The sequence below is a fragment of the Bacillus rossius genome, chromosome 1 (assembly GCF_032445375.1).
Source record: "Bacillus rossius redtenbacheri isolate Brsri chromosome 1, Brsri_v3, whole genome shotgun sequence".
Lineage (NCBI taxonomy): Eukaryota > Metazoa > Arthropoda > Insecta > Phasmatodea > Bacillidae > Bacillus > Bacillus rossius.
In genome coordinates, this window is record NC_086330.1 from 132,513,360 (window position 1) to 132,527,197 (window position 13,838).

Consider the following 13,838-nt stretch of genomic DNA (forward strand, 5'->3'; position numbering starts at 1 on the left):
AATCTTCGAATCCCTAGGATTCGGCGGATTCGGCAGATATTGGATTCGGTCGCCCCATCCCTAGTTTTGAGCAATAGACATTTTTAGTGAAAATAGCATCTAGATGTGATCTGAGATCAGAAAAATTAGACAGATCATGGTGGTGAAGATTTTTGAGATTAACGATTTTGAACACTTTGTTTTAAATCATTTCTATTTTTAAATATCAGAGGTGTTAATTGAATTCCAAATAACTGAAAAATACTCTAATTTGGAGCTGATTAATGATAAATAAGGAGAAAGGACAGATTTAAAATAAGTCTTGGCTGTAACAATAATTTTTCATTAACCTCATTAGTAAAATATATTTCCCGACTACTACTGCTGCTGAAAATCCCCAGACTTTTCCATGTTATGCCCGTTTGTCCTATTGCTGCTAGCCACACAGAAACAGCACCTGCTGGCACGTCTTGGTGAGCATGAGCTGTGCGATGGCGCAGTAGTTGGTGAGGAAGACCTTGTGCAGGGCGCGGAAGAGGGACTGCTCTGCCCCGATCCACTCCCGGCCCTCCTCCGGGCTGTGCACGCCCAGCAGGGAGAAGGACGTGCGTGTGGACACTGGCTCCTGCGGGCCCTCCAGCAGGGCGCAGCTGGTGGTGGGCTTCGCTGCGCCCTGCGCTTCCTTGCTCGAGTTCCGCTTCATTTCTGTGCAGCACACAACACTACTGCTCACTTACTGGGCTTAACGTCTCGGCAACTACGAAGTCGTTACGGGTGGAAACACAAGGGCACTGAAGACTAAATGTGCCACGGCCTACAATCTGGAACAATCTCAGCAATTGCAATGGACGAATTTTGAAAATTAAGTGAAACCTAAATAAGGAATGGTTGAACCGGGACTCATGCCCTGATCATCCGAAATGTAACAGTTAACACCGCCATGCCGTGTTTCCTGCAAAAACCGTCACCACTAGCCACACACACCTGAAAAAGTAAATAATTTTACCACTATATCCACGAAGACTGTCTTTAATATGATTAAAGGTCAAAAGAGGCACTATTGTTCTGAAACATTTCTACAAAGCATCTTCCGACAGTATTTGACTTGCACTTAGTTCAGATGTAATGTTACGTAGCAGCAGTCCTTAACATTAGCAACAATCAAAAAATTAAACAGCTTCTAGGTTCTAAACATTTCTTCAAAACCTGGTTACATACACATTCTATTATTACCATAAAACAGTTTAAATGTTTTAAAAGCTAATAAATGTACATACATCATCTAATTTCCTGTTCCGGAAATAATTAGGAGCACCCACCTTTGTCATACTTGCTGTCGTTACTGTCCTCTGAGCTGGCCTCATTACCAGAATCCACAGAGGCTTGTTTGCGCACTTTGCGAGGCTTCTGCTGCTTGCCCTGCTCGGGGCCCACGGCTTGGGCCTCCGCGGCCTGGCTCTCTCTCTCCTCGCGCTCCTTCGTCTGCGCCAATGCTGCCAGCTTCTCGCGCATCCCTTCCTGCAACATTCTGCACGCTGCAGAGGGTGTCACCGCACTCACAAAGCAACATACATCCTGTTCAAAGTGAGGTGAGTCTTGTTTTACAGGTGCTTCATTGAAAATTCAGACTTTGACCGCTATAAATTCTAAGTACTGTGTTTTATCACTTTATCGTCCCACTGTAGTTTTAGGGTGTCAAAATTTAAAAAAAAAAACTCCCGCATAAAAATTGCATGATGTTTTTGGTCCTACTATTAGGTTCCCAGTGCTTTGTGTAGGCAGTAAACATGACTTTGCCAAAGATCGCAGGACAGTTTTTAAGTAGCAATCAGGTGGTGTGATAACCATTTAGAAAATACAGCAATTATAATAAAACTCATTTAAGATGTACCTTCACAATATAATTTCCTATCTAATACAGTCAAATGTTTTGGTCTTGCCAATTCCTCCATAAGATGTAATTTTTTGACGTTACCCAAAATCTTAGTTTTCCGTATCAGACAATTTTTTTATTTAAGTTTAAATCCATTGTTCACTAGAACATTACCCATTAGGCCATTACTTATCTCATTAACTGAAATAAAATGTTTTAGATGTGTAAATTCTCTTTTAAACACTACTAGCTGCAGTACCCGGCGCAGCCCGGGCTGAACACAGGGTGATATATTGTCCGTTGAGTTACAGTAAAACGGATAGTGCTATATGACAGTGTGGTGAACATAGAGAAATGACACACAATTGCTGTTTGTATGTCTATGACTTAGATTTTCTGTTTACCCATGGCAATCAGTTGAAAGGTGTAGAAGTTGATGCACAGCAGCGCCATCTAGCGGCGAGTTACAAAAAAATGGATAGCATAAAAACCTTCTTCATGAAAAAACATTTTGATATGCCAACTTTCATGGTGATCGGTTAAACAATGCCGGAGTTTATCGACATCAAACATACAGTGTTTTATTGCATAATCGTCGCACATTTTATACTAAAATCAAGTTTGAAAAGTAGGCATGCAATTTTTATGAGAAAAAAAAATTTTTTGTTAGGTAAAGTTATTTATAAAAAGAAAATGCATTCATGGAAAGTACATTTCTTTTATCAAAAAAAAAAAAAAAAAAGGGTATACAAAAGCCCGCCAAACAATTGAAATTAATAGGTCATGCAACAAAAACCTTTCTTAAACTTTAAATAGAAAAACATAATCTGTGACCCAAATGCAAGCCTGAACTAACGCATAACTATCGTCGTAGTACACACTTACCACGACAGAGTGTGGACCATCAAATGTTGTTAACTGGGCACTCGAAACAGAGTGCGCGTTGCATGCAATCGGTGAGATATCAATACATATCAATATTCGACTACGTGTGCACGCTCTATACAGGAAGCAACATAACCAAACATGAATGATGCCAACGAGAGCTAGTTACTAGTGATGGGATTTTCGATACTTTGATACCTCGATACCTTCGATACTTGACGGTATCGCAAAGTATCGAGTATCGAAACTGTAAGTTCGATACATTTTTTCGATACCGGAATGCTTGTTCATTTGTATTGAATTAAGTTTTGAGTTGCCATCGTACAAAATACAACTACAGTAGAACCTCGATGATATGTTCCCATTTCATACATTTTCCCGTGTCATACGCCAATTAATTTTGGTCCCGCCGAAAGTACTATATTTACAATGGTTTACTTTCCCGGAACATACACTTATAAAATCATTAATTTCCCGTTTCATACGTTTTTATGAAGCGGAAAAGTCCTAAAATTCACAAAATTTTTTGTTATATTCCTCCTGATAAACTACGTTTTAATGCTTTTATTTTGAAAAACTTTCATTGTTTACCTTTGCAAATGTAAGAAAATAACTTTATCGCACCATAGATATGGATAGTATCAGCATCAGGAAGACTGTGCACATCGCTAAGACTGTGCACTTCGCTAGTAGCATCTATGGCCAGCACCAAGCGAGACTAGTGACGCAAACTAGCAATGATTATGAAAATGGTGCACGCGCTTTACCAAGGCACGGATCTCATATTTTGTGCATTCATTAATCTTTGAACTGAATATACCAGTTTGTTATTGTTTTTCTTACGATCGGATTGTTTTGTATTTTACGTTTCTCAAGTTAAAATTTTATTGAAAATTGTTCTGTTGTATAAAGTTGTTTGTAAAATGAAACAAAACAGCAAAAATTTCTAATTTTTTTTACAATAGCCTATTTTTTTTATTTCTAATTTAGGCTTGGTAACTTTTCCCCCCTCCATGAAAGGACTTCATAACATTTTTAAGGCCACTGTTTCTCATGTCAGCTTGACTTGATTATGGACTGTATTTTACATTTCTGGTGGTTTTATTATATGTATATATAATGAGGAATTCATATCTTTCATTAATATAATGCAATTATTTACACATTATGTATTTAAGTTTAATCTGACATTGTGCTGGTATGCTATATTGGAAAAAAAAATTTTTATTGCCATTCCCTTTTCATACACTTTCCCGCATCATACACCATTTTTATGCCCTCCGTTGAAAGGTGTATGACAGGGGTTCTACTGTACTAGAACAGCTTATTACTTATTTTATGACAACCAATAGGCTTACATCAGAATAAATCAAAACTCTAACGCGAACGCGTGAACTAACGTGTCGTAGTGTACACACTTGCCACGAAAGAATGCGGGCTATCAAATGTAGTTAACTCGGCACCTGACAGAGAGTGCGCGAGTTGGATCCAATCGGCGAGATTTCGATATTCGACTACGTGCGCGCGCTCTATACGAGAAGCAACATAACCAAACATGAATGATGCGCTGGCTACATTTTTATAAGTGGTACGCCGCGGTAACGCAGACAATCAGATAAAGGAAATACAGTTTAAAAACGTCTTTAAAAAATATTTACATGTCAGACAACTTTGTATTTCCGTTAATTAAATAAATAAGTGGTAATGACCGAAATTAAATTTTAGATTTTACCTACACCGCGGCGCCGCAGACGATCAGATAAAGGAAATAACTTTTAAAAACGTCTTTGTAAGAAAATTTACACGCCAAACAACGTCGTATTTTTCCGTTAATTTATTAAGTAAGTGGTAATGAACGAATAAATATTAGATTTATACTTTAAAATACATTGTTTTATATGGAAAAGATACCTACACAAAGCGTTCGGCATCTACTAGCGGGACCAAAAACATCATGCGACTTTTACGCGAGAAGTTTTTTTATCCCAATTTTGACAGCCAAAAATATGGTTGCGACGATTACACGCGTGCGAAGGTTACACGCGTGCGACGATTCTGTGATAAAACACGGTATATAAGTCGTTACTGCAACTTGCCAATAGTAAAAAAACGGTAAAGTAAGGTTAAGTGGTTTTTGTTTCGTGTTTAAGAAGTTACGTTTTTCGTACGTAACACTTCTGACATTGAATTCACAGGAAATTTGAAAAAAAAAAAAAAAATTGTAGGAATATCGAGCACTTAAAATTCACATTAATTGACTCCACTCGCAATCCGTCGCAATAGTAGCAATAACATGCCTCGTAATAACAGTCGACATGATAAAGTAAGTACGTGTTTCGTCTCTCGTGTATGGTAAGTACCAGAGATTTATATTGATATTATGAATGTTTTCAATTGCAACGATCGTATAGTGACGTAAATTGGCGCCACCAGCGCGAACTGTCATTGTTTGCGGCAATTTTATTTAAGCGAGCGCTATCTTTATGTATATTTGTTCGCGGTAAAAAAAAGTGTACTGGAAAATAAAGGGCTAACTCTCTTCAAGATAGTTTGTATTTCGCTTCTATTTTTTATATTGATTTTATACTCAAGTCTTTAAAGTAGGGATGGGCCAGTCGAATCCTCGAATCCTCGAATCCCACCGAATCTCTAGTATTCGAAAGATTCGAAATTCGAGGGAAAAGATTCGGGATTCGAGGAAAAATATTGATGTAACTTAAATGCTTACAATTTACTTGGCCTGTATACCTTTTCCTTGGAACACATCCTATTGAGGTACAGTAGAACCTCGTTAATATGTGATGGTCAGGACCGAGATAATCACGGATTACCGAATTTCACGGACTAGCGATTAAAAGCCCGGAAGGTCTTGTCAAGCTTCTCAGACACCGGGGTGCAGCTGGGTTAAGGCCTTTCACGGTAAGGGCCGGCCGTCTTCGAATTAGTGTCTCGGCTTAAAAAAATACAGCACTGCCTAGCCATTAGTTCACGGTCATTTACAACAGCCGAAGAGAGAAAGATATGATCGTGCTGACCTTGCACCCCCCCCTCCTCCTGGTACAGCCGAATGCCAGCCAGACACGTCACTCGGCAGGCGCCTGCCGTGCGTTGGCGGGCGGAAACAAACAAAGGGAGAAGGGAAGCAGATGTCAGGACATCCCCCTCAAGTTTAAAGAGTGACAAATGTGACAGCTGAAAGGGGGGCGACACAAAGGGTCGGTACAAACAGCGTTGCAGAGTTTGGCGGCCCTACGCGATGGCTTGTAGTGTTTGCCGGCCGCCGGCCCTCGTGACGTTAATTTTAAGCGCTGACAATTTTTACTTCTCTTTATTTTCTTCTCTTTTAAATTGTCCCGGATTATCCGATTCCAGAGTTAGCGCATCACGGATTAACGAGGTTCTACTGTATTTTACTTTTAATTCGTTGTTATATAAAAAAAATTATGAAGTATGTACTGATTTGGGAAACTTACTTTATATTCATGAACATGGATGCATTGTTGCTACATTGACATTAAATAAAGCATAAATCACATATGTATTCTCAGAATATGCTAAAACATAAAATAAAGCACATTTAGGATCTAGACTAAATATGAATCTTGTTTTTTTTTAAAATAACTTTACCGAGAAATCTGTTGCTTAGTAATACAACAATAATGCCGACTTTCATCACAAGTTACGGTCACACATTTAATAATAACAATGAAATAATGAATGACAAAAATTTATACATTATACAATTATTATTTTAATCGCAATTCAATTTTAAATATTCTGATTCACGTTCTATTTATGAATTTTTTTAGGACCAAGTTTGGTTTGTATAGACTACCAACGTTAAAATATGTATTATCTGAGAATTCAGTGATGGCCAACCAATGAATTTGTTAGCCAATCATTTTGAGCAACATAAAAAAAAACTAATAATAATAAAAAAAAATAATGGGTAAACTAGAGAAAACACCCCGTCACTTTTAACTTCGGGCATATTAATCACTATGCTTTAGTGAGGCTTAATTTTAAAAGACGCACGACAATATTTCTTATGGCCTAAAACCATTGAAGCCAAGTTGGCACCTTTCAGTTTCCATTAAATATTTCAGGAAAGCGTTTACCTTCATTTGGGACTTTAAACAAATGTCAAGTTGGTAACTACAAAATATTGTTCCGTCGGATGTTGAATTTCGTTTTCCGATTTCCGTGGATACATGAATCACTGTACTCACAGATAATGCCTGAATGCCTTAAATCCACCAAGTCGGATTCTACAGCAATTGATGAAGTGACCAGATTCTTACGTGATCCTACAGTTAACCCAGAACTAAACATTCTCGAATACTGGAAAACTCAGTCTGCGTGTTCACCCAGGCTACATAAACTGTCCAAAAAATATTTGTGTTCACCACCTGCGACAGTGTTCTCTGAACGCTTGTTCAGCACTGCAGGAAACATATGTGACCAAAAACGGAATCGTCTTGATCCAGACCGCGTCAAAATCCTTGTTTTTTTAAATAAAAATTTTAAGGGTAAATAATTTTGCATAATGTTTAATTTTTTCTCTTAACTTATAAATTATTTTATAATTAACCCTTGAGAACTGGATTCGGATTCGAGGGGTGGATTCGAGGTACTGTTTGGGATTCCGATTCGAAAAAATGGGATTCGAACCATCACTACTTTAAAGTTGTTTGCAGTATGTATTTTTGTAATAAAGAGTGAATTTATATAGTTTAAAACTAATTTATGTTATTTGTAATAATTGTTACTTAATGGCAAAATATTTTTCCTTGGAGTATCGAAAGTGTGGTGTTGTCCCACCTCTACTAGTTACATTTTTATAAGCGGTACACTGTGCCGACGCAGATGTATAGATAAAGGTTATAACGTTTAAAAAGTCTTTAAAAGAAAATATACACATCAAACAACTTCGTATTTCCGTTAATTAAATAAGTGGTAATGTCCAAATAAATATTAGATTTCTTCTTTCAAATACAGCAAAACCCCTTATTTGCACTTTTCATGGGGACAAAGTAAAAAAGTGTAAAAAGCAGGAAAGTGTAAATAAAGGGAAAAGTATAAAAAGGAGTACAGTTTACCTTATTTAGTATTTTTTTCTTTTTGTTTAATAGCACATACTATAATGCAGGTACAAACACACTAACAACAAATTTTACTTTAGTATTTAATCATTATTAATTTACATTTGACAAAAATAAAAAAAAATGAAAGCCAAATTGTTTCTCTGATTACTTCCTAACAAAAAAATCTGAAATTTTATTCTGCTTGCTTTTTTTGACTGTTCAAGGAGATTATTTGCCTCTTCAAATTATAAATACAGTTGCAACCTGCAGCGTTTATAACAAATACGGGCTACATACACATTGTGTCACAGTAAACTGTTAAAAAAAAAAAGGCAGCAAATTGATGAAATTTACCGTCAATATCGCGCCGTACGCGGAGAAAGGTCATTGTACTCGGTCAGCTGCTGTTACGGCGCGGCGTAGTCGCCGGCTGAGCTGCGCATACGCAGTATAACTCACTCAACGCTCCGCCCAGACTCGTGACCTTGCATCAGCAGCCAGCCAATAGATGCGAGCTTAGCGGAAAAAACTATAAGCTCCACCTCCCGTGTACCAGTTTTTACCAGTTCTAATACCAGTTTATTGGTATACGCACCTGTTATGCCGCGATAACTGAGTGGACTGTATACGAAAATAAATAGTGATGCCATTAAAACGAAACAAATTAACAGTGAGGCTACACCATTATACTACTCACCGCCATGATGATAATATAACTGACTTCCAGCCGGAAGTCCAGGGCTGCCAACTATTGGCAGAGGAAGCTTGCGCATGGTTGCCACTACACAGCAGCGCGGGAAATACAAACTTGAAGTGTCTCTTATATGTTGAGGTCTAACCAATGTTGTTAGCACAAATTACCAGCACTAATACGGTCTGAACATTAATGTTACTAACACAAATTATATACACTGATACACAGTCTGAACATTCCGCCCACCTTGAAACGTCATTTCAACACAATGGTAGAGGACAGAGCTTGACCACTGGGCGTTTGAGAGATCCAGTGGTGGTGCGCACAGTAGCCACTCGTGTCACACCATCCTTTCCAGGGTGAAGGTCCTGGATACGCCCCAGGCGCCACTGTAGAGGTGGTGATCTCTCATCCTTGAGCAACACAAGCTGATGGGGTACAAGAGGCATTGCGGGTTTGTGCCACTTATTTCGCTGTTGCAAAGTGTGCAAATAGTCTCTGTGCCAACGATGCCAGAAATCCTGCTGTAACCGCTCCACAAGCTGCCAACGATTTAGATGATTTAGTGGAACACTCTGGAGATCAGGCTCTGGCAATGCTACCAATGGTTCCAATGTCAAGAAATGACCAGGAGTCAATGCGTTGACGTCATTGGGGTCGCTGCTCAATGGACACAACGGCCGGGAATTCAAGGTGGCTTCCACTTGGACCAGTACACTGTACAACTCTTCATATGTCAACACCTGCTCACCAATCACTTTCTGAAGATGGGTTTTGAACGACTTGACTCCAGCCTCCCAGAGGCCTCCGAAGTGAGGAGCAGCAGGTGGGTTGAAGTGCCATGTAATACCGAGCTGAGACACGACATCTGTGATGGCTTGTTGATGAACAGGTGACGACACTAGCTGTTGAACTTCCTTGAGGTGATTGTGTGCTCCAACAAAGTTTGTGCCACAATCTGAGTAAATGTCTGAAGATCTCCCTCGTCTACCAATGAAGCGCTTGTAAGCAGCAAGAAATGCCTCGGTGGATAAATCAGAGGCAAGTTCAACGTGAACGGCTTTGGTAGCACAGCATACAAAAATGCAAAGGTAAGCCTTCAGGATGGGTGCCCTGCGCAATCTAGCAAGTTTGATGGGAAATGGTCCAGCATAGTCGACTCCTGACTTAGCGAAGGGCTTGATCTGCTGAACCCTCATGGCTGGAAGATCTCCCATCTTAGGTTGAGCAAAGGAGGGCCTTTGCCTGAAGCAGCGCAAGCAAGTACGCAGTAAACGAGTAATGGCATCCTTGTCACCCAAGATCCAAAACTGTTCTCTCAGAATACCCCTGAGTGTCTGAACTCCTGGATGGTTATTTTTGTCGTGATAATGGCGTATGATGAGATCAGTCAGAGGATCGGATTTTGGCAGAAGCACCGGATGCTTGTGCTCGAATGGTATTGTAGCTTGAGGCAGTCTGCCGCCCACCCTAATCAATCCATGATCATCCAAAAGGGGTACTAACTTTCGAATCTGGGAAGAAGTGCAACGAGCTCTTCTGAGAGCATCAATGTCTTTCTGGAATGAGCTAGATTGTGTGCGAAGCATCCAAAGCCTTAACGCATGATCCAATTCCAAGGGTGTAAGGCTCCCAAATACGCGTGCTGAGTGGGAAGTACGCACGTTGTGAACAAAACGCAGCATAAATGCTGTGACCCTCAACAACTTGGTAAGACGGCTGAATCTGGTCACCAGCTGTTCTATGTCATGATTATGGGTCATGGCTTCCAACGTCACAACCTTGTGTTCCAGAAGGACTGGGTCCGCTTCAACAGCATGTTGGGATTTTAAAGGCCAATACTGAGTTTGCTCTTGTAACCATACTGGCCCTGTCCACCACAAGTGGTGGTTTAGCAACTGAGTAGGTAGGAGGCCACAGGAGGCACAGTCCGCCGGATTGTGCTCGGATGGTACATGTCGCCACCAGGATGAGGATGTCAGGTCTTGAAGCTCACTTACTCGGTTGGCCACGAAGGTTTTCAGCTGGTGTGGGGAGGAGTTGATCCAGGCCAAAACGACTTGAGAGTCCGTCCATACTGTAACTGATGACAAACTAAACTCCTTTTGATAAGTTGCAACGACACGTTTGAGCAGGCGCGCCAGCAATAAGGCACCACACAACTCCAGGCGAGGCAAAGACTGGACCTTGACTGGTGCTATTTTCGACTTTCCGATTAGCAAATGGGTGTTGATTTTGTTGTTCGATTCTATGATACGTAAGTACACCACAGCAGCAAAGCCGGTCTCAGAACTATCCGAAAAACCATGGATTTCATAAACACACCCCTCAGACCCTTGTATGTGACGAGGAATAGCAAGAGCTGTGAGGCAAGGGAGCTCCTGTTTGAATTTCTGTAAACGGTCTGCCAGTTCAGATGGAAGATCAGCGTCCCAGTCAATAGTTTGCAGCCAGAGAATCTGCAGCAGATGTTTGGCGAACATTAACAGAGGGCAAAGCCAACCAAGTGGGTCAAATATTCTAGCAATCGTTGAAAGGATGGTTCTTTTTGTGGCATGGTTGGAACTTTCTTCAATCTTGTACGCAAATGTATCTGACCCTGGACTCCACTGCAGTCCTAAGACTTTGATAATAGCCTGACAATCAGAATCAAAGCTCAACATCTGGGGTGTTTCAACATCTTCATGTGGAAGCCAGTCCAGAAGTGCGGGGTGATTGCTCATGAATTTCCGTAGTTTAAAGCCACCTTTGGCAAGACAAGAAAGAAGTTCCCTTTGAACATCCAGTGCTGAATCAATGTAACTCGATCCTGTGACCACATCGTCCACATAAATGTCAGATAACAGGACTTTAGATGCGAGAGGAAAGGCTGCAGCCTCATCCCTAGCCAGCTGCTGTATTGTACGAAGAGCTAGGTAGGGGGCTGCAGATACTCCATAAGTAACTGTTCTCAAGCGAAAGTCTTCAACAGGATCAGTGTCACAGGACCGCCAGACAATGCGTTGGTAATCCTGGTGCATTTGATGGATAGAAATTTGTCGGTACATCTGTTTTATGTCCGCAGTGAATACTATCGCATGTGACCGAAAGCCAAGCAAAACATCAATTATTTCTCTCTGTAGTTTGGGACCAGTAAGCAGGCAGTCATTCAATGACCTTCCAGTAGAGCCCTTAGCGGAGGCATCAAACACCACACGTAACTTGGTGGTCGAACTGTCAGGTTTAACTACAGCGTGGTGAGGAATGTAGTATGCTGGAACTGAATGAATTTGTTCTGGAGGAACCTTCTCCATGTGTCCTGCAACCAGATAGTCCTTCATGAAATCCGAGTACATTGCTGATACATCTGGGTTCCCTTTAAGGCGCCTCTCCAAACCAAGCAGGCGATTTATGGCTTGAGCACGAGTGTCTCCCAACTCAGGGGATGTGTCGAATGGCAAACATACACTGTAGCGCCCATCCTCCATGCGCTTGTGAGATTCAACAAACATTCTCTCACAACGCATATCTTCAGGTGAATGATGCTTAATGGTGGGGTACTCCTCAACTTCCCAGAATTTCTTCATGACTTCTCCCAATGGAGGGGAGGAACAGAACAAAGAGACTGTGAAGGATTATGAGTCCGCAGGAGCTGGTTTAGAGGGTACCCCTCCCATCAAGATCCAGCCAAACACTGAATTTAAAGCAACATGCTGCCACCCGTAACCAATAGTGGAAACACATCTGCCCCGATAAGCAGGTCGATGGGGCCAGGCGTATCAAATGAGGGATCCGCCAACTTTAAGCTAGAGACTGCCTTGCGGACACTGGGCGACACCATTACGCTGGGTAAATTACCAGTTATACGTGGAAGAATAAAGACATCAATAGCAAACTGAGGACCAGTGCTACCAACTGGCATAACTACAACTGAAGCACGGGCCTTGGCAACGTTCACCTGAGTGCCTGATAACCCACTGACTGGCACTTGGGTTCTCTCACGATGTAGCCGCAACTTCTGCATGCAGTGCTCAGTAAGGAAACTAGCCTGACTTGCTGTGTCCAACAAGGCCCTAACAACACATGGATTACCTGCAGCATCTAAAATCTGCACCTGAGCTGTTGACAACAGAACAGTGTGATCAGCTCTCGCAACAGCTGACGTGACTAAGGAGACTGCGGATACAGTTTCTCCAGAAGACGTTTGGTCTGCATCCGAAACTTGTGCTACTTTGTCATGAACATGATCATTTACAAAATGCAATAAGGTGTGATGTCTATTACCACATTTATGACACGAGAAAGTAGACAAGCAATTTTTCGAAAGGTGTGTTTTACCAAGGCAGTTTAAACACAACTTCTCTTTCTTCACGACAGCAAAACGATCCTGAGGGTTCAGTTTATGAAAGTCGGGGCACTGGTGCAACATATGAGATGCACTGCACATACAGCAAGACTGCGTTGAAGTAAGGAGAGCATTTGTACGATACTGAGATTGAGTCGGGTATTTCTGCTTAAAGGGCTGTCTCCCCAAAGTGTTAGTACGAGATGTACTACTGACTACTTCCTGGGCCCTACAGTGTTTTTCCAGAAATGCACAAAAGGAATTAATGTTGGGAAACTCACGACCTAATGTCATCTCCCACTCTACTCGAAGCTTAGAGTCTAGGCGCTTGCTCAGTATAGGGAGCAGGATCATGTCCCAATGGTTTACCGGGGCCTGCAATGCCTTAAGTGCTGATATATTTTCAGAAATGACTGTCAACAGCCGCCGTAAAGAACTTGGTGAGTCTACTGAGGCTGCAGGTGCCTGTAGTAGGGCCTCAACATGTGCCGACACAATCAAACGTTTGTTCTCATAGCGTTCCGTGAGCAAGTTCCAAGCTACTTTAAAGTTTGCCTCTGACAAAGGTAGCGACTGAATCATCCCAAGCGGATCGCCCACGAGAGCACCCTTCAGGTATGCCAACTTTTCTACAGATGACAAAGCAGTGTTGTCCGAAACTAATGTGGAAAACAAATTGGAGAAATTCGACCACTGCTGCGGGGTTCCGTCAAAGCTGGGAAGTGTGATTTTCGGTAATGCAACATTTAACTTACGGAGTTCTGAAGCACTGCCTTCAGGCCCGGGTGATAACCCAGGCTTCGTGTTCACAGAGTCGACGACGGCCATGACTGTATAATACTGCTCTTCAAAGTCTACCAAACGTCGCTGATGCTGTTCACTGTTGAAATTCTTCCTTTTGTCCGACGAAGCTTCCACCTCAATGAAATCCGCTTCATAGGAGCGCTTCACTTCCGGCAAGTCACGCACACTGGCAAGAAGCAACGGCACCTTGGTCGC

At 41.4% G+C, this 13,838-nt stretch overlaps 1 protein-coding gene across 2 annotated transcripts in view; it reads right to left on the reverse strand.

Annotated features, from left to right (window-relative positions):
• LOC134546159 (histone-lysine N-methyltransferase E(z)) overlaps positions 1–13,838 on the reverse strand; it is a 96,429-nt gene that overhangs the window by 41,692 nt on the left and 40,899 nt on the right. For both annotated transcript variants that reach the window (XM_063388727.1, XM_063388726.1), the window contains exons 8-9: positions 1,299–1,497; positions 437–684 (exon numbers count right to left, since the gene is read on the reverse strand). In XM_063388727.1, the coding sequence (XP_063244797.1) occupies positions 437–684; positions 1,299–1,497 (447 nt within the window). The remainder of the gene's footprint in view (positions 1–436; positions 685–1,298; positions 1,498–13,838) is intronic.